This window comes from Apteryx rowi, unplaced genomic scaffold (assembly GCF_003343035.1).
Source record: "Apteryx rowi isolate R43461 unplaced genomic scaffold, aptRow1 scaffold_34, whole genome shotgun sequence".
NCBI lineage: Eukaryota > Metazoa > Chordata > Aves > Apterygiformes > Apterygidae > Apteryx > Apteryx rowi.
In genome coordinates, this window is record NW_020449863.1 from 2,620,758 (window position 1) to 2,639,734 (window position 18,977).

Genomic DNA, 18,977 nt, shown 5'->3' on the forward strand with positions numbered 1-18,977 from the left:
CTTGGAATAGAGTTTTACGGTACCATCAACAGAAAACAAAAGTGTCTGTTTTGGACAGAGGTCTGTTTTAGACCAAGCAGCAGGCATACCCAGAAAAAAGAGATGAAAGAAGATGAAAAAAGAATGAGTAATTTTTGTTAGGGTTGATCTTACAGTTGTTTGAAAGACATCAAAGTATAGTACAGTAGGCAAGGAGCATAATTTTTTTAAAGGGTTTAAGTAGAAAGCACAGAATTTAAAATACTTCATATTCTATCAAGTTATATAAACTGCTGACTTGCTAAACTCATCCTTTCTTTAAAGTACTAAGGGAGGTTGCTAAGGGAAGGGGGGAATGTCAAATGAAATGGCTGCAACTGTGTTATGTAACAGAGTTAATTTCGACCTACGCTCTGCTTCTCTGCAGAAGAAGTTGAAGAAGAGTCTGAAACCACAATTGAGGTTGACTTGACTGATAAACAGAAACATCAGTTGAAGCACAGGGAGCTGTTCCTTTCTCGCCAGTATGAGTCCCTTCCCGCAACACACATCAGGTAAGAAAAAGTAAATATCATTCATCTATGTATTCTGCTGAGGCAGATTGCCTGTCAGAAGCTCACCTATTTGAACACTTCACCTTTATCTTGTGAAAGGATGTGATTGATCACAGCTGAGATGTGCCAGTTAGTCCCCTGAATTGCTTCCATCACCTTCTGATACTTCATGTTTGCACACTGGAATGGACAAGATTCTCAAACAGAGCTCTGGCTTGCCTATTAGAGTCTCAGTTGATAATATGGTATAAAGTCAGTCTCTTCCCACTTCGGAAGAGTTTTTTTATTATTTTTTTTTATTATTTTATTTTTTACTGCCGACTGAAATAATGTTGACAATTTTGTCTACCCAGGGAAATCACAGACAGGTTCAGAAAGGACACAGTGACTCAGCGGTCAGGTTTGCAATCTGGGACTGCAGACATGTACAAATAAAATTATCCCAACTTACTTCAGTAATTATGAAGAAGCCAAGATTGAGTTTGGCTAAATATTGCAAAAGCAGTCATGTCCTTGGAGGCATAATTTTAATTCTGAACTGTGTTAAAGCCTTAACCAAGGGGTTTAAATTTGGCATGCTTTTATGTGTTTTTTTTTTTTTTCTTTATATAAATTTAAATTGCCGTAATGCTAAGGCAGAAAGAGGCTTGCTGAAACCCAAAAAGGTTTTGGTGATTTTATTCTGTAAATGATGTAAGCACTCGTGTCATCTCCCATTGAGCAGTCAAGCAAACTCTTTGCATTTCCTGGGAGATGTACCTAAAAACGGAGGTGAAAGGTGAGAAGGAGCACAGTGACAAGTAGAGAGAGAGTGCAATAAGTGTAAAACAATAGCTCTTTTAGGTTGGTGTTCTGAAGGAATTTGTTTTCTCAATACATCTAGCTTCCCTCAGCCATTTTAGACCATAGCTTAGAAGCTGTGAAAAAAAGATGTGTTTATATGCTCCATTAGGAGAAATACTTCTTGTGTGCGTATGTATTTTCTTTCTCTCATTGGCAGAGATGCTTTTCTACTGCCAACACAGAAACTGGAAGTTGGAGGATTTTTATGAATTTCCTATGCCTGATTCAGCCACTTGTTCTCTGACTTTGAGAAAGTCATTTAACTGTCATACCTCAGCTTCCACAACTACAGCATAGGGATAATAATGCTGCTCAGTTTCTTTTACTTACTTTGACATTTAGATATCGAAGTAATGTATTATCATCAGATATTCTCTATTTAGAGAGATTACATAAAAGTATTATAAATGCCTTATAACCTCACAACTCAGGGAGCAAATGCAATAGCCGTTCCCCAGTATACACTTCACAAAGAATCCAGAAAAACACATGGTGAATTCATAGTACGTGTAGCACTACAGCAGACAAATACAACATGATGACTTGTATGTACTTCTCAGAACAGTTGAATGCTGTAGTGCTGTACTGTCACATGTTACCAAGACCTTTACCAGATGCATTCTGGAACAAATTTTATGTGGTCTAATGAATTTTTAAAACAAAGTTAAGGTTGTTAAAAAAGAAACAAGAAGGAAAATACATTGCAAAATATTCTTTAATCAGCTCAATAGCTTGTTAACTTATTAATGTGCGGAGTCAGTGATTCTTAGTAGTTTTCATAACTTCTATTAATGGTTTTGTACTGTAAAAGAGGACAAATGTTGAGGAAGTACTCTACCTTTCTCCCAACAGCACTCTAGAAAAGGATTTTAGAATTGTAGAATAATGAAGGAACTGAATTGAATTGTAGAATTGAAGGAACATCTAGAGGTCATCTACTCTAAATCCCACTCAAGGCAGGACCACCTTAGATCAGGTTGTTCAGGACCTTGCCCAGTTGAGTTTTGAACGTACCCAAAGATGGAGATTCCACAGTCTCTCTGGGTGTCTGTTCCAGTGTTCGACCACCGTCATGGTGTTTTTTTTTTTTCTTTTTTACTGTCACCTAATTGGGATTTTCCTGGTTGGAACTCATCCATTGCTTCCTGCCTTATCAGTGTGCTCCTCTAAAAACAGTCTGGCTCTGTCTTATTTATATACCTTTTCATTAGGTAACTGAAGACTGCAGTAAGATTTTTTTCCCCCCTTAGTCATCTTCTCTTAAGAGTGAACAAACCCAGTTTGGTATTGTCCGCAAACTTTTACTGAAAGTGTGCTCCATTCCATTGTCCAGATTGTTAGTAAAGATGTGGAACAGTATTGGGCCCCAGTATCAACATCTGGGGGATGTCACTGGTAACCAGCTAGATGTCCACACTGGACTTGTTACCGCTTGTTACAGCCCTTTGAGCCTGGTGGTCCAGCTGTTTTTCTTACAACCTTATTGTCTATTTAACCAATCCATACGTAATCAATATGGTTGAAGGACACTTTAGGATGTTCTGTTGAAGGTCTTGCTAAAGTCAAGGTAAACAACATTCACTGCTGTCCCTGGCCCACCAAGCCAGTCTTCTCCTTACAGAAGACCAACAGATTAATTGGGCACAGTTTGTGCCCAGCTGACTCTTCCCAGTCACAATGTCCTTCGTTTTAGATTCTCAGGCAATAAAAGCCTGAGTAGCTCTGTTCTGTGGGATTTTGTTAGTTCTCACTGCCTGGGATTTTGGCACCCGGATGGGAAAGGTTTGCAGGAGAAAAGAAACAATACAATGGAATAGGGTGGAGAATGGAGACAAATACTCTCAGGAGTAAGAAGATGAAAGCTCAGTTCCTTTGGAAGAAGCAAGAGGAGAAAGCTAAAAGTGATTTTAAGAGAATGGAGGAGGCTGAACCATCTACAGTTGTTTTGGCAACTGCAGATCTTATACTTTTATTGACCTCTTCAGCCAAGAGAAGAAACTGCCTGAGTTTGCTTGCTTTTCTGCTTGCTATTTAAGGGAATGAAATAATTTTACCTTATATGGTATATTTCCATTTACTTTTTATTAATATAACCTCTACTGCTTTTGTTTTATCTTTCTACTTCTCTTAGCTTTACTCTTTTTACCTTTTTTAACTAGAACGTCAGAGAAAATATGTCAACCCTCCAAAAAAGAAAAACCCCTATGACTGAAATTGCTTTTATTCTAATTCATAATTGTAAACACAGTAATGTCTCATTTATACAAATGCGTTAGGTGTCACTACTTTTAGTTGAGATGCTTTACTGTTATCATAATGGTTTAGATTTCTCCGATGTGTTTAATTCTGAAGCTCTTTGGTTTGTAACATTGGGTTTGGGATAATTCAGATGTAACTTGCTTGCTTTTGAATTATTGAAATGCAGTTTCAGTCTTTGTTCTCATCCTTTTTTCTGTGTGTGTGTGGTATAATTATATACAACTTTCTTGAAATATAATTCATTTTGATATAAGCATTGCGGTTTCTTAGCCTATAGTCTTGCTTCCGATTTACATTAGCTATCATTATGCCATTTGAGTAGCTTTAAGAAGTGGTATAACTTTTGACACCAAAATGCCAGATATAGAAAAGAAGTAGAAGTGGGTAATACAGTAGTAATTAGAAATGGCAGTGCTGTCTTCTAGACACACTGCTCCTGGAATGGAATGTGTTTGGGAAGGTATAATTGTTGAATGCAGCACCATGTTAGATATCTGGTGAGCAAGACAGCATTTTTATGGGGGGCAGTACGCTGCCAGGCTGATGTACTAGCTTGGGTCTTGAGGACAGGCTCTTACCTTAGCACTTACTTGGTATTGGAAAAAGGAATGCTTGATCTGTCAAGTTACAACTGAAACTCTTCTCTGCACCTTCCCCACCCCCTTGAAGTATGCAGTTAGTAGCATCCCTCCAATGAATTTTTTCCTTCCTTCCTAATCCCAGCATATTACAAATGCAATTTTGATGGGCACTTTAATCCCCGGATCTCCTTCTAACACACTTGTACTGCCAACTTTATATGCTGAGCTCCTCCTTTGTTAAGTACATTTATCATCACACAGTAAATGCATCCAGAATTCATGCAGATGGTTCTAGTAAGCAATGCTAGTCCTAGGGAAGGCTGAGCTGAGCTGAATTGGTGTCTATTTTAAAGCCACCAATTTAAAGATTTGAGCATATCCAAATTTTGTAATTTGGAAGGACATGAGAAGGCACAGGAAAAATCTTATTCTTGTAAGTTGTCATTATAGTGAAATTGTCTGTCAGTGTTACAAAATTCACTATGCAACTTACCATCTGGTGAAAAGGTTCAGCCAAATGTTTGTATAAAAATCTGCAAATAATTAGCATTCTGGGGAAGTGCACTGGGTTATTTGACTGTGCTTTAAATTCGTTTTTCATTCTTAAGGTCCCAAGAGTTAATAGGTGCTGCACACCTACATTTAGATTGCCGCAAAGGATTGCGTTAATTTCTCATATTATTTATAACTGGTTTTCAAAGTTAATACTTCATGTAAGTTGTGTAGAAATACTGTTAATTTATCTATCGGTGTTCGTATTACCTTTTCATTATTTTTGCTTAATTCTTACTAACAACTATCTGAAAAAACAAACCAAAACAAACCCCAAGACTGTTTATGTTTACTTGGCTTAGGCATGCCTGCCATTCTCAGCTGTCCTAACAAAATCAGTTTGAATCTGTTGGGCTGTTCTGTACTGCAGTTAAAAAAAAAAAATTAAAAAAATCATGAAATAAAATGAAGCTTGTATTGTCTGAAGACAAGCTGTCTGTATATAGCTTGAGACCAGAGAAAAGTTTTAAAGAATGGTGGCCATTTGTGGGGAGAAAAAGGACTTCAAACCAATAGATTTCTGATATAATGTTGGTTATTTAATTGGTTGATACAATTGTGAGGGTTTTTTTTCTTTAAGATCAAAAAATACATTTTTGGCAGGTTAAATAGTACCTACTTTCTTAATTACGTCAGAGTAAGAAACACTTACCTTGAGTAAATAAAAACAAAATCTAGCACATTTCTCACTGCTTACCAATCTTTCAGTTAAGGTCAAGAGTTTGAATACAAGTTTTTAAAAGTCCTTCCCAGGGACTAAAGAACAGTGATATGGGTTTGTAATGATCTTGTTGCTCTTTTACTTGATAAAACAGGACATGCCTGTTGACTTGATTCCAACCATTTGTGCTTGAATTAAAGTATACTTTTCAGTGAGACATCCATGCTTGGTTGAAAAGTTCCCAAGTGATGGAATATTTACCATATCTCTTTGTAGTTTTGTCAGTTGTTGATTCTGCTTACTTGTACCAGTCTTTTATGGGTGCATGGGATTCTGGTCAAATACTAACCTGTTTCTTTTGCTTGTTTATTTTTTCTGGAGATTGTGTTTTCACTGAGCACATCATGCTTTTCTCAGACACAATTTCAAGATGCTGAAATTCTTGCTGAGCTTGATTGCTGGACTCTATGGCTGTGTAATAACGTATGATACCTGTGCGTTATGCATGTAATGTTTGTTATTATGCTGATTATGCAAATAACTGTCATAAACCTCTACTTTAACAACTAAAAAGAATATGGAGAGTTTGTTTAATCTGCCATTGGATGAACTAAGTGTTCCCTGTATTTTTTAGGGGATTATACTTGTTGCTTGGTGTAAGCACCAAGTCAGTTTTTTTTATATCCTTAGAGCCTTAATTCAGAAAATCTTTCTGAACTCTGATTCTGAAATCTTCAGTTCTTGGTAACTTTTGAATCCTTCTCATACATCCCCCTTCTTTATAAATCTGTATTAAGATGCTTTTGGCTTGCTTTATTAATTCCTTTCCAGCAAAGAAAGGACTTCATGAGCCTTTTACAAATATTTTAATTACATAAGCTGTTTTTCTTAAGAGCTGATTAGTAAGACTGGGAAGAAGGTGAACACTTTCATAGAATGCCTATGCATGTGTGGCATGGAAAAACTTTCAAATAGTCTGATCACAAGAAGAGTTCATAATTTTTATTGAGAAATTTGGAGCCTGCATATATCTTTATATGTCAGCATACAAAAAAGCATGCTTGTATTTTTGAAGCAGACTGCTGGATAGGGAGTAGGTCTACTTTGCACAGACATGTGCTTACCTGGTGATTCTGATCATTAAGAAAGGAATTCTTCCTTTCTGATTTGGGTTTTTTTAGAGCAAGGGGACTTGTAGCAAGTCTGATAATTTTTTGTCAACAGAACTTGGAGAACTCCTACACAAGTTGAATGAAAATTCCACCTAGTCCAGAATCCTGTTTTCAGATATGGTCAGTAGCCAGTACTTAGGACCAGAGTTAAGAAAAAGATTATTTATCAGTGGAAGGATATAATTTAAATTCCTGAAAACCAATATGTATTCCCTTGTATTGATTTAATTGCAAACTAGAAGTGTTTCATATGCTGCAAAATTTTTTAAGTTTGGTTGCATGGAATGATATCCATTGCTTTTGGGCTGGGTGGCCTTGTAATGTCATGCTGAAAAACCATTCATAACCAGCCTCCTTTGTCTTCAATATGTGTGTATTGCTGCTGCTTTGCTAAAAAGTAATAATTTTTTTTAGTTTTTAGCATGAGTTAATCTTTGGAGGAAGAAATCAATGAATTGTGTTCCCTACAAATAGTTTATAGAAAGCATACATACTGTTATGTTCACTGTGATTGGAGATATCAAAACAGGTTAATCCTGCTGTACCCAGACGACCAAGAAAACCTTTTCTCTTGTGATCCTGATCCCTCTTTCCTTGGCACTCAGTAAACTGTTCTTTCCAGTCCCTGTATTCTCTTCTTGCAACCCCTTTTCACCTACAGAAAATAAGATTCAGTTAGTAATGTAAACTGGAACAATATTATTGTATACCCAGTCTGAGGTGATGATGTGTCGAAGAAAGCTCTTAGTGTTTTTGGAACTGCATTGTATACTTGTTGAAAACTTTGTGTACATCCATATACTTAACTTTTCCATTACTTTTAAGGTAAGATCTTATGATAAAGTTGAAAGCTTTGGCTCTTTTGCTCACAACAATGTAGTAGTTCATATGTATAAATTATGCAAATTGTTGCTGAATGCAAAGTCTTTACATTCTTTCATCTCTTAAAAATGGGGTGTTTCACATGGGGATTGCTTTGTCCTCTGGTTATATTGTGACTAGATAACAGTGATGAGAGTTATAGAAAGTTGAAATCTTAAGTATATGTGAAAAACTACAAATTCTGAATGTGGACGTTATCAGCAGGTTAGTTTGAACTTGGTGGGAATTATGCATGATTATTCCAAGACAGAATTTCCCCTTAAACTTTACTAATTTTGTACACTGATATGGAAATCACCACTCCAGTTCTACTGAAGATTCTGAATTTTCAAACTCGCATGCAGCATAAAAAAGCCTGGGCTATCCATATTTTTTCATGCATAAGTTTAGATGCCAGGCRTTTACTAATTAATTCAGCTGTACATAAATCAATTTGCTGTGCATTGTTTTTAATCTTTTTTGATCAAGAGTATGTTAATTAGATAATCCCCAGTTTATTGATCTATCTTTTGGCCGCAGATGTACATCACATATACAATACTGGGAGACAGATATCATTTTGGGGACACAGACACCAGTAGTGTTCAGCTATCAAGTGTGATTTTTTTATTATGTTTGAGGCAGCTCAGTAAATTACTGGTGCTAAGCTCTGACCAACTAAATATGAATCAATACAATGCAGATCTTTCTTTAACTTCTGGACATTGTCTGAAGAAAAAAAAATCGAATTTTAGGGGTCTGTTACAGATTTGCATCACTATAACAACCCTTTTATGCCTCTCATATTTTCTTGTTTTTAGTGTTGTGCAATAGCATGCTTTGCAAATTGTAAATACTTTTGCAATCTGGAGAACTTGAAATTTGCCATAAAGCCTCTGATATGTGTCTGTAAGCATCCTACTATGCCCCTTAAATTGTGCATAAAAATAAGATACGCAAGTACTGTTGGTGTTGGCTTCCCATAACTGGGGAGGCAATTTCGTATAATTAGCGGAAACTCTCAGGACTCCACAATTTCTAGACTGTGGTTTGGCGATCGTCATTGCAATTTAGCCTGCCTGGAAGGGATGACTTGGCTCAAAGTGGTTGTGTGATTGGAAATCTTCAAAACACTTTCCTATTCAAGACATAACTCAAGAAGAATCTTTTTTTTTTTTATTTAAGGTAGCTCTCTTCTCTTCTACTCGATATCTGTACTGTTTCTCTTCCTTTCTCTTTATGGCAAAGTAGGAGAATCATTACTACGGAGTTCTGTTCCTACACAAAACCCTACTGCCCTCCTTCGTTTTGTATCTTGAGTTTAATCTTCAGCTGTCATTGAAATAATAGCGTATGTAAAAATCAAATCAAATTTTCCTCACAAGCTTGTTTCCTAATAATATATATTTCCTAATCTGTAGAGCTAGTGACTCACTCCTATGTTCCAAATTTCTAGTGTGAGACCAAAATTTTCTCATGAACAACAGCAAGAGACAGTTGGCATTTCAGCGCAGAATTACACAACATCATTCTGTTACATTTGGGAGGGCAGTTAATAATTGTTAATAATGGAATTTAGAGGGCTGTAGAGTCATCCCTGCATATATTATTCTTTCTTCAACCTGTATCTTAATGACCAGTGCATAGCAAGTTTCATTGACTGGGTGGGTTTTACTGGTTTAATCAGAGCAGTGAGTTTTGAAAACTCTTATACTGCATTAATCTTATCCAGAAAATGTCTGCATTGCAATAGAAAAATTATATGGCATGGTACTATACCTGTGAGGTTGCTTTTTCCACTCTTAGGGTTTGTCCTGGTTAGCAGGCACTAGGCATTTTGTTTCTCTTGTAATTTCTTTCCGTAGTTTTTGTTTGTATACCTCCTGGCCCAAAAGATCCTCATTAAAATAAGATTTGCATCTCGTGGGCTGTCTTACTCATCTGGTGAAAATAGATGAAGAAATAGCATGCATGGATAACAAAACAGGAATTTAAGAGAGCCTTCCACTGGTTTTAAAAGTAGAGTTATGCYGAAACAAGCAAGAACTTTAAAAGACCAAAATAGTTACTGTGGATCACAATTTGGTTTTTGTAATTTTAAAGGTCAATGTTTTCATGATTTTATTTTTTTTTGAAATTTGGGAAATATTTGACTAAACTAATTGCATTATTGATTATTTGGGGGGGGGGGGACAGTTACCAGGACAGTACAAACAATAGGGCTGTCTTTTCTCCAGATATACATTAAATGTATATTCTGGAGAATTTGATGTTTTGCTCTAGGTCCTTAACCAGGCTATATCTAAATCTTGTCATAACATTGTTTTGTATAGTATCTTTGATATGGCATTTCTTCATATAACTTAAATTCTTGTTCTGGTCATCTTCATCTTGTGTCTTCATTGAAATAGATTAATAAAGAATGTCTTTTCCTATATCTGGCTGTTCTGAATGCTGATCATTATCATGGTCTTGTTTGAATTATGTTCCCTCATGTTTTCCATTTCTCCACTGGACCTCACTCAGACACAGTTTTTTTTTGGCTTCGGTCTTCAAGGCCTGTTAGGCCCCATCTCCACATCATCATTTCTAAGAAATTTGTTTTGTCCAGTTTCTAGTTCGTAGAAGCTGGTAACTGTAATACATGTAACTTTTAATTTTGACACTATGTAGTTTAKCTGTTTTTGCAAATGCTTTTTTTTTCATTTAGCATGGAACCTATCTCTGCAGGTCTAGTATTGTTTTTTTGTTTGTTTTTTAAGACGATAGTCCATGTATGTGTAGTAATATATATAATATTATCTATGTGCATGATTCCAGCCATTAGATGGTTAAAATGCTGTATAAAGAAATACAACATCAAATGGAAATTCACTGATTTAGTAGGCATATGCTGTGGTTAGTTCTCTCAATTAAAGAAATAAAATTTTGTAAATTACCAGCAATAAGATATAAGGTCAGTTAATACATTGCCCTAGCAGTTTTTGCTAAAATTCATTTGCAGTGTTTTACTAATGAATTGGTTGGACTTTTTTTTGGTCTTCCCATGAATGTTCTTCGGGAAAATGCATTGCAATGATATTGAAGGAATGTCCCTGCAATAATTGGGGTTAAATAAGGGAAAGATGTAATAGAGTATACTACAGATACACAAAATAGAGAAGTAAACTGGAGAAGTAAACCAGGGACTCTTATTTATCCATTTACATTAAAAATCAGTAAAAATGAAGTTGATTAAACAGATGTCAGTGTTTTGTATTGTGTATAATTAATCTTTAGAAGTCAATGCTCTGGAATTACCAAGGGGAAAAAAAAAAAATTCCAAAGAAGCGATCCAGGTATAGGGAAGCCTTCCTAGATCTCTACTGGTGAAATGCTAGCATGCGCTGCACTCCGATTTTTCATCTCATCTTTCCACCATTTCTCTTTGGTGTTGTGGTTCTCCTGACAAATACTGAAATTAAGAGAAATTGAGGAGTTTATATACTGCAGACTTAATGAGTAGTTTAACCCTATTTCCCATGATGTGCAATAGTAATGAATAAGACATTAGCTGCGTATGTTTGCTTAATGATCAGCAGTTAACAATTGGCATCTAATGCATATTGTTAAGCTTAACAGTCACCATTCACTGAAATGAATGAGGGCTTCTCACAAGAACTTCTTCGGGTGAGATCATCTTTAAAATCAAGGAGGTCTTTGCAAACAATTTGTATTTGCTAGTGTTTACTTATACACTGGTCTGTTATAAATGGCAGAATGAAGGGTGTTGTAGGTCCTGTTGTCATATGCCACTGGAACCTCGTGATAAATACTGAATAAATTGCTAGAAACAGATTTAGGTGTATGAAGTGCAAAGTCATGTAAAGGAGTAATACATGTTGTTAATAAAATGATAATTCAGTCGAAAATGATAGTGTTCAAATACTAGTTGCTAATGAGATGGTTCAACACATTTAATACTTTTCATCTACATCTAGCTATCCTGTGTTCCTCTTAAATACCGTATTTTGAAAATAAATCCACAGATTACTTGCAGGGAAATCACAGGCAGAGGAATTTGAGTCCAAGGGAATGCTGGGAGAGAAGGGGATCAGAAAAAGGGAAGAGAAAAAGGGGGATTGTGGGGTCAAATTCCCCTTGCGTTACCTTTGTGTGTTATGCATGGGCAGATCTGTATCACTCCTGAATAACAGGAAACTTGCTACTGGTAGCATTCATGAAAACGTTGTAGTTAACATTATAGTGTGGCCATGCCAGAAATGGATAGAATCCCATGATTAATTAAGAGAAATATTTCCATGCAGAAGAAAAGTACTTTGAGTTTCCAGTGCATTGATGAAAGCTCATATTGTTTTTAGTTTTGGTCATCTGTTTTCAAGCTAGAGGCCGACTGGCTGATGAAAATTGGACTTGTAGGGTAATATAAAGGATTAAGGAGCCTATTCTATGAGGCAGTGACTGGAAAAGCTAGGCTTACTTAACCTAGTAGTATAAAGGCAAACAGCCTTGCAGTACTAGGAGAACTAGCAGAGGGGACAACCAGCCTACCTCAGTAACAGTAGCAGATATTAGGTGGGACCAATAACCCACAGAAGTTCCTTTTAGTCCAGTGCTCATATAATGAAAGTCTTAATTAAAAAAAAAAAAAAATCCACACCTTAAAAAAAAAAAAAAAAAAAAAAAAAACACCCCAGCAACAACAAAAATTATACAATGGTCAAAATGAATATTAAAAACTTTAATCTCATCCATAACAGAAACATGCCTTTACTTGGTTGGGCAATGTCTTTCAGGTGTGATAGCTTGTTTTACATGTAGATGTTGGATGTTCTACAGCTCTGTACAAACTTCAGCTGACTGTTTTTAGAAGTCCTTCCTTGGATTCATGTTTTAATTTCACTGGGTGATCAGCGGTCTTCAACTGCTGTCTTGTTCTTTGGCATTGGCTTGCTCCCTGCAGCAGAGTTTCTGCTTTGTACCCCTTCAGGAAGGTGTACCTGAGGTCCACCTGATCTAGGTTTTGAGTTCAAGGCTGAGCACCCCAAGACTTTGCACATCCATCCCAGACGTCTGTCCCAGACAGTCTTCTGCTTTTTTCTGATAGTGGGTGGACAGTTTCCTGTGTCGTTAACACTGTCGTAGGGCAGAATTCACCAGTGGTATAAACCAATGGAAGTAGATTTGCTCTACCAGCAATCACATTTGGCCTGTTACTTTTTAACAAAGCTGAAATATTTGTGAAGTTGATTATGGAATGTCTCTATTTTTTTTAATGTGATTTATTTCTCATTATTAATAGATGTTTCTCTTGCAACATTATTTACCATTTGGATTCTCTAAGATAAACCAGTAATATCGTCTTTCTTTCTGTATCTCTGTTTAATCTTTTGTAATGTTGTTTTTGGATTTAAAAATGAATTCATACCATTATCTGGACTTAATCTTATATTAGTCAGCAATGTATTCTGTTTCTATGACAGCAATTGGGTTTTACTGTACTTTTAATTCATTCATTACTAAATATTAGTATATTATTAGTAGTGTAATAATATATTGGAGAGTTTTGTTAACTTTAGTTTTCTCGGTGATTGTTTTTATTTCTTTTCACATGCATTTTGTCAGACTTGCCACTAAGGTTTGTACTGTCTTATGGGAGCGCTAATTCTGGGTGCTCTCTGTCACTTCACTGCCTTCTTCTAAAGTAGTGGGGGTAGGTGTCAGAACACACATTTCAGAAGCAATTTAATGAATGAGAAAAACAAATACTGAAATTCACTGTTGTGTAATTTTATTTCATAGAATTTTCTAGCTATTGGGTCAAAAGTTAAAATAAAGTGGGTTGCTCCTTTAGTTAATTGACAGATTATAACGTGGATTCAGAGCAGGTAATACAATGTCAGAAATAGGCTGAATGTTCAAAGGAGATGTAAGTGCACAAGAGGATGTACTAAAGGATAAAATTGTATCAACAGGGCATGATCTTAGATCTTTGCTCATGTTCATTGTGCTGTTAGTTTCAGCATGGGGTGGACTGGCAAAAAGGAGATCACATATGCTTGTATGCATATATGTGTGTGTGTGTATGATATAAGGGTATTGGATATAGTAATTGTAATGATTGGAATGTATTAGTTCTATAGGAAGTATATTAGTTGTATTAGCAAGCCAGCAGTGACACATTCAAGTCTCCTCCCCTGGGGTTAACAATCCAAAAGATGTTAGATATTAATAACATTAAGGTTCTCTTGAAATTTTTGGGGGGGATGTTGAGGTACAAAAGGAGAAACTTTATAAAAGAGTAAAATCTTTGGATCTTAAGAGCTCACATACAATTCCAAACTTTTGGATGCTTTCTTGAACAGGATCTTTAGATTTTCTGAGATTCTTTTGGATCTATTAAAAAAGCAGTAAATTTGGGAAATGAGAAGGGGCAGGAAAGACGTAGAGAATAAGGAGTAGAGAATGAAATGAAGGAAAGTTGTGTTGTTGGTGGGACAGCGGTGAGGATGAATCAAGTTACTCAGTATCTGATTTAAGGTAATGTTTGTTTTGTGTTGCCTTAAGAGAAGCTACTTTTGAATGACCTCTTAGTAGAACTTGTACTGTGCATTTTCTTTCCTAATATTCCTGCTGGTTCCAGAGCCCTTCAGTAACCCTTGTCTTTGGAGTCTTGGGGGCTTCCTTTGGAGCCTTAGGAAGCCGTTTTGGGGTCCTTTTTTGAGAAATGTCAGTTTCCCTGGACAGTTAATGCCATTGGTACTTTTTTTTTTTTTTTTGAATCTGCTTCTTAAAAATCCATTTTAGACCACATTTTAATAAAAAGCAAAAAAACAGGGAAGAACTGGAAAACTGACACTATTTCCCTGCTAGTAATTCTATTATGTCAGGTGAACAAAAAGTTCTGTTTGAGGCTTTAGTTTTGTTTCTTTTTTTTAATGTAGGAGGTAATGTTTCATTCATCCAGGCTTTTGACCTTGGAAAGATTRTATATGTAAACACTGGAGCAGTAGCTTCCCATTAGTTCTTGTAACACTCTTAATAATCGTAATGTAAACTTATTACATCCATCTAACTAAATGTGTCTGTATTAGGAATGTCAGTGATATTGGTGCTTATACAGATGAGGCTACATACAGAAGAGCTGATACAGCTGATCTGATAAAATTTTGTAATTGTTAATTTATATGAAATCTTGTGTTTAAAAAATCAGAAGTATTTAAAAAGCTGAAATTCTTTGTATTTAAAAATCAGGAGTATAGTAATCCAAGCTATTTTTAAAATGTGGTTGATGATTTAACTAGTCTTCCTCTAGTATTACCAAACCACGCCAACTTGTGCAGTACCTGCAGATGTAGGCATAAGGAAAAAATTCTGTGGCTTTCTGTGCTGTTATCTGTGCATCAATAAAATTAATTCATGGATTGTAGTGTAAGTATTGAAACTTTCTTATCTTGTCAGTGCTAATGACTTCCCTGTCAAGTATGTAACGTGCCTTTTATGATCTAAAAAGCTTCACCTACCAAAAGTAAAACAAACCCCTCAAACTAAGGTCACTTTGATAGTGACTAATCGGATCATAATAAGATTCATGACAGCAGCAGGGTGCTTAGAATTTGATAACTTGTCGTAAAGTTCAAGAAGATATGTTCTGTGTTGGGTTTAACCAAATCCATTGAAAATGAGCACTTCAGAGTTCCACAAAAAATAGAATCAACACTGTGAATGTTGTATTCAGGTTTTCCTCAGATGTTTTTTTCCCTTTCTGCTTTTGCACATGATGTAATATCCAATATGTCATTTAAATTCTCTTTTTTTATTAATTGTATTTGTGTTTCAGAGTATTAGTAAATATCACTGCCATGATACCTCTTTTTCCTTCATTGCTTCTGTTTTTCCTCTCAGACTTTGTTTTCCAGTGCTGTAGAATTTGTATGTATTTTTTGAGTGCTTGGTCAGTGTAGCTATTAATTTTGTTGCTTTGTTGTCAATTTTTGTCTTAAAACATGGTGAAATGCATTTTACTATATTTTTAATGTAAAAGTTTATATCTGGATTATGTTCTGGTAAATAGCTTTCTTGACTTCAGGAAAAAAATCAGTTTCACAAAGGTAACAGTTCTTTCTTATGTCTGTGTAGGGGAAAATGCAGTGTTGCACTTCTGAATGAGACAGAATCTGTGTTGTCATATCTGGAGAAAGAGGTAATATGTGTGACCTTTATTTGTTTAAATGTTGGGATGGATTTATGTTAGGATTTTTACAGCACTGTTTTTGATAAATGAGAGAATAATACCTTGGAAATATTTTTTCAAATGTTATGTTAGAAGTTGTTGAAAGCACTGATTTTAAAAGTGTTACAGAATAAAAATTGTATTAAATGACCCTATCTTGTATTATGGTTCTATCCTGCATATTACTGTATGTAGAAAATAACTAAGTTTACAAAGTAATTCCTATGATATTTTAATATAAAAGAAAAATATGTGAACTGTTTTCACCTAGTGGATACTTTAGGAGGAATTCACACAGCCTATTTTTTGTTGAGAGGTATTCTGGTAAGGAGAACCTTCAATAGCCAATGGACAGAAAGAGAGAGAGACAGACACTCCTCTAGAGGGCAACTTAGCACAGGAGCTTAATTTTAGGGGCTCTGAATCGTTGTGTGAAAAGTCTGTCTCATTTCCTTTCTTGTGGAAGGAGAGGGAGTTTAGCCTCACTAGAGGGAAGAACAAAACAAAAGCCCCAGGAAGCTGATACATATTGTAAAACACCTTTAAAAATAAATACATTTTTCATTGGAGTTTCTTAATATAACATTAGGCAGGCAGTGCGTTTTAGTTGAAGTTAGCATGTCTTTATTTTCATATTTATACACTAAACCACAGGTAATCTAGGTAATCTATAATATGTCTCTTAAAGCAGTTACCCTCCGCTTCTGCTGACAGTGCCAGGTATGTTGATACTGTTGTTGTGTAAGCCTTTCTCAGGCACTGACTGTGTTTTATGCTATTTGAGACTAATTTATAAAAGCATGGTAGGGATATTTAGGAAAGGAAGCATGTTAAATTCAGCAAGTAGTCGCCATTGTTGCTTTTCAAACTCACTGATACGTTGTTGTGTATAGATCTCTTCATCATTCCACTGGTCTGAAATAGCTTCCGAGCAATGGAAGAGGCTTCTATTAGCCTTTTAAAAGTACTCRTAAAACATTTGCATTACTTAAAATAAGGACTAATACTTCACAATTTTTTTCTTCTACCTGACCTGTATCGTCAAGAAAAAGACATGAGAAGTGTGTGAGGGGGGGTTGCTTTAGTAATTTTCAAATGGAAGAAGATGTAGTTTTACAAAAAACAATGTAAAAATTCATTATGCTGTTGCAAATGTGTCTTCTTTTTTAGGATACTTTTTTTTATTCATTGGTATATGATCCATCACTGAAAACGCTTTTAGCAGACAAGGGAGAAATCAGAGTGGGGCCTAGATACCAAGCAGATGTGCCAGACATGCTTGCAGAAGGTAAATATTTGTTGATCTTCAAATATTCAGAAAAAATCCACATCTTGCATTATTGCTTATGCTGAAACTCTGAAATACACTAGTCTGTCCAAAGGCAGAGAAAGCAAAGTAGTAGGTCTTAGAAAATTGACAAATACCAGTAGGTGTTATGAAGAAGCAAAGAAAGGATGTTTGGAGTAGCTGCAATTGTCCCTTTAAAGTTTGTGCATAAAGCAATGTAGACATTCTGTATTGGCTTATCTAACTAGTGGTGTAGCCCAGCTAGATCTTTCATGTAGGCCTCAGGGAAAGAAAATGTTGAGGATCAACCCATTCTGTAGAATAATTATACAATAACAAAGTAAGTGAAAAAACATTTCCTTTCTCTCCCTTTTAAAGTAGGCTCTGTATACAGAATGCATGTCTTTGTGTCTTTATATTTTTAGATACTGGCTTCCCTCAAAGCATCTTGTTTGTTTTGTAGCAGGAATGAGATAAATATTTTGAGCATTGGTATATCTTTAAAATCATCAGTCTCTCTCTTTTTTAATATAGCATAACTACCTGTGCTTTTGTCTTGTGTTACGTAGTAACTTTAGTTTTTTAAACAAAATTTCAAATACAATATTTATTTAATTTGGATGCTCTACAAGAGATATGAGCAGCTGTGTTTTGCTATTTATTTGCAATGATAATATTTACTTAGTAAATATTTTAAAATGAATAATTTTTGTCAATGAAGTTTATATTCTACTTTGAGTACTAATAAAAGAAGAAGTTTTCCTGAGAAATACCTACACATAAAAATTGTTTTCAAGAATCTCGGGTGCTTATTCCTTAATAAGAAAACATTACAGTTCTGAATGCCCCAAATACTCATTTTCATAACCTGAGATGGGCTATTTTGCATTGGGTGTGGACATTTTGCCAGCTATACTTTTGTCTCTTCAAAAAATGTTCTTTAATATTCTTTCTACAAAGCTTATATAATGAACTGTATAAAAGAAGAATGATTCAATTTCCAGAAAGTGGCAGATTATTTTATTATAGATGCAGTTTAGTAGATTACATGCATTATTATTTTGACTTTTCTTTTAATAACCAGAAATAAACTATAGGAGGACTTTTCCAGATTTGACTATAAGCAGTGCAGCCTTATTTAAGAACATGGCTGGAATATGATACACTACTTTTCTTGCTATGAAATATGCCTATCTTGTCTGAAAAAAAATGTTAGGGAACCAAATAATTATGTAGACATTTGTATGCTGAAGAGGAATGTTTCCTAGAGGGTTAAAAGAAAATGATTGTTTCAGTATGTACATCTAGTAACCAGGAAGTACTAACGTGTTTCCGAAATAGTTTGTGGAATTGTTGGGATTTTCAGGGTGAGCTGGGGTGCCTGCCAGCCAGAAAGCCTTTTCCTACTCAATTCTGTTACCTGGATTACTAAAGACGGCTTAATTGGAATCATAATTTTTTACCTGCAAAGTAAATGTTATTCCCAGGGAAACTTTACTTATCTTTTACATTTTTTTCCTAAAATGTGTCCATATGTTTTAGAAGTTAAGTTATTAATTTTTTCTAGAGCTTAACTCCAAGTTAAATCCTTTCTTCCGTTAAATGAGTGGAAGATCTTTCTTTTACTTCAGGAAGACAGGATTTCATTGTGTGTTACTGCGTGTTTCACTTTTTTCACACCCTTTAATCCCCAAAGTGTAATAGGTGATGCAGTCTTCCAGCTGTCCTTAGTAGGCAGCAACAGTCCATCAGTTACTAAGATTCAGAAACATGATGTTGCCCACAAACCAAAGATCACAGTATCCACAAACCAAAAAAGAGATATTTCAGAGACCTCCTTTGGTGGTTTAATTGGGTTAATCTGCATTTATTGCCAGTGACTGGTAAAAAAACAAATAGTTTGGTTTTAGGAGGATGAAATGGTCTAAACTGTAGTTTTGGCTGGTTGTTATCTAATTGTTCCTGTAGCCTTCTGACCTCCAAAGAACAGAAAA

The 18,977-nt window shown here is 35.4% G+C and overlaps 1 protein-coding gene across 2 annotated transcripts in view; it reads left to right on the top strand.

Annotated features, from left to right (window-relative positions):
- Nucleotides 1–18,977, top strand: part of MTA3 (metastasis associated 1 family member 3) — a 143,858-nt gene that overhangs the window by 19,195 nt on the left and 105,686 nt on the right. For both annotated transcript variants that reach the window (XM_026072290.1, XM_026072289.1), the window contains exons 4-6: nt 407–533; nt 15,602–15,665; nt 16,866–16,983. In XM_026072290.1, the coding sequence (XP_025928075.1) occupies nt 407–533; nt 15,602–15,665; nt 16,866–16,983 (309 nt within the window). The remainder of the gene's footprint in view (nt 1–406; nt 534–15,601; nt 15,666–16,865; nt 16,984–18,977) is intronic.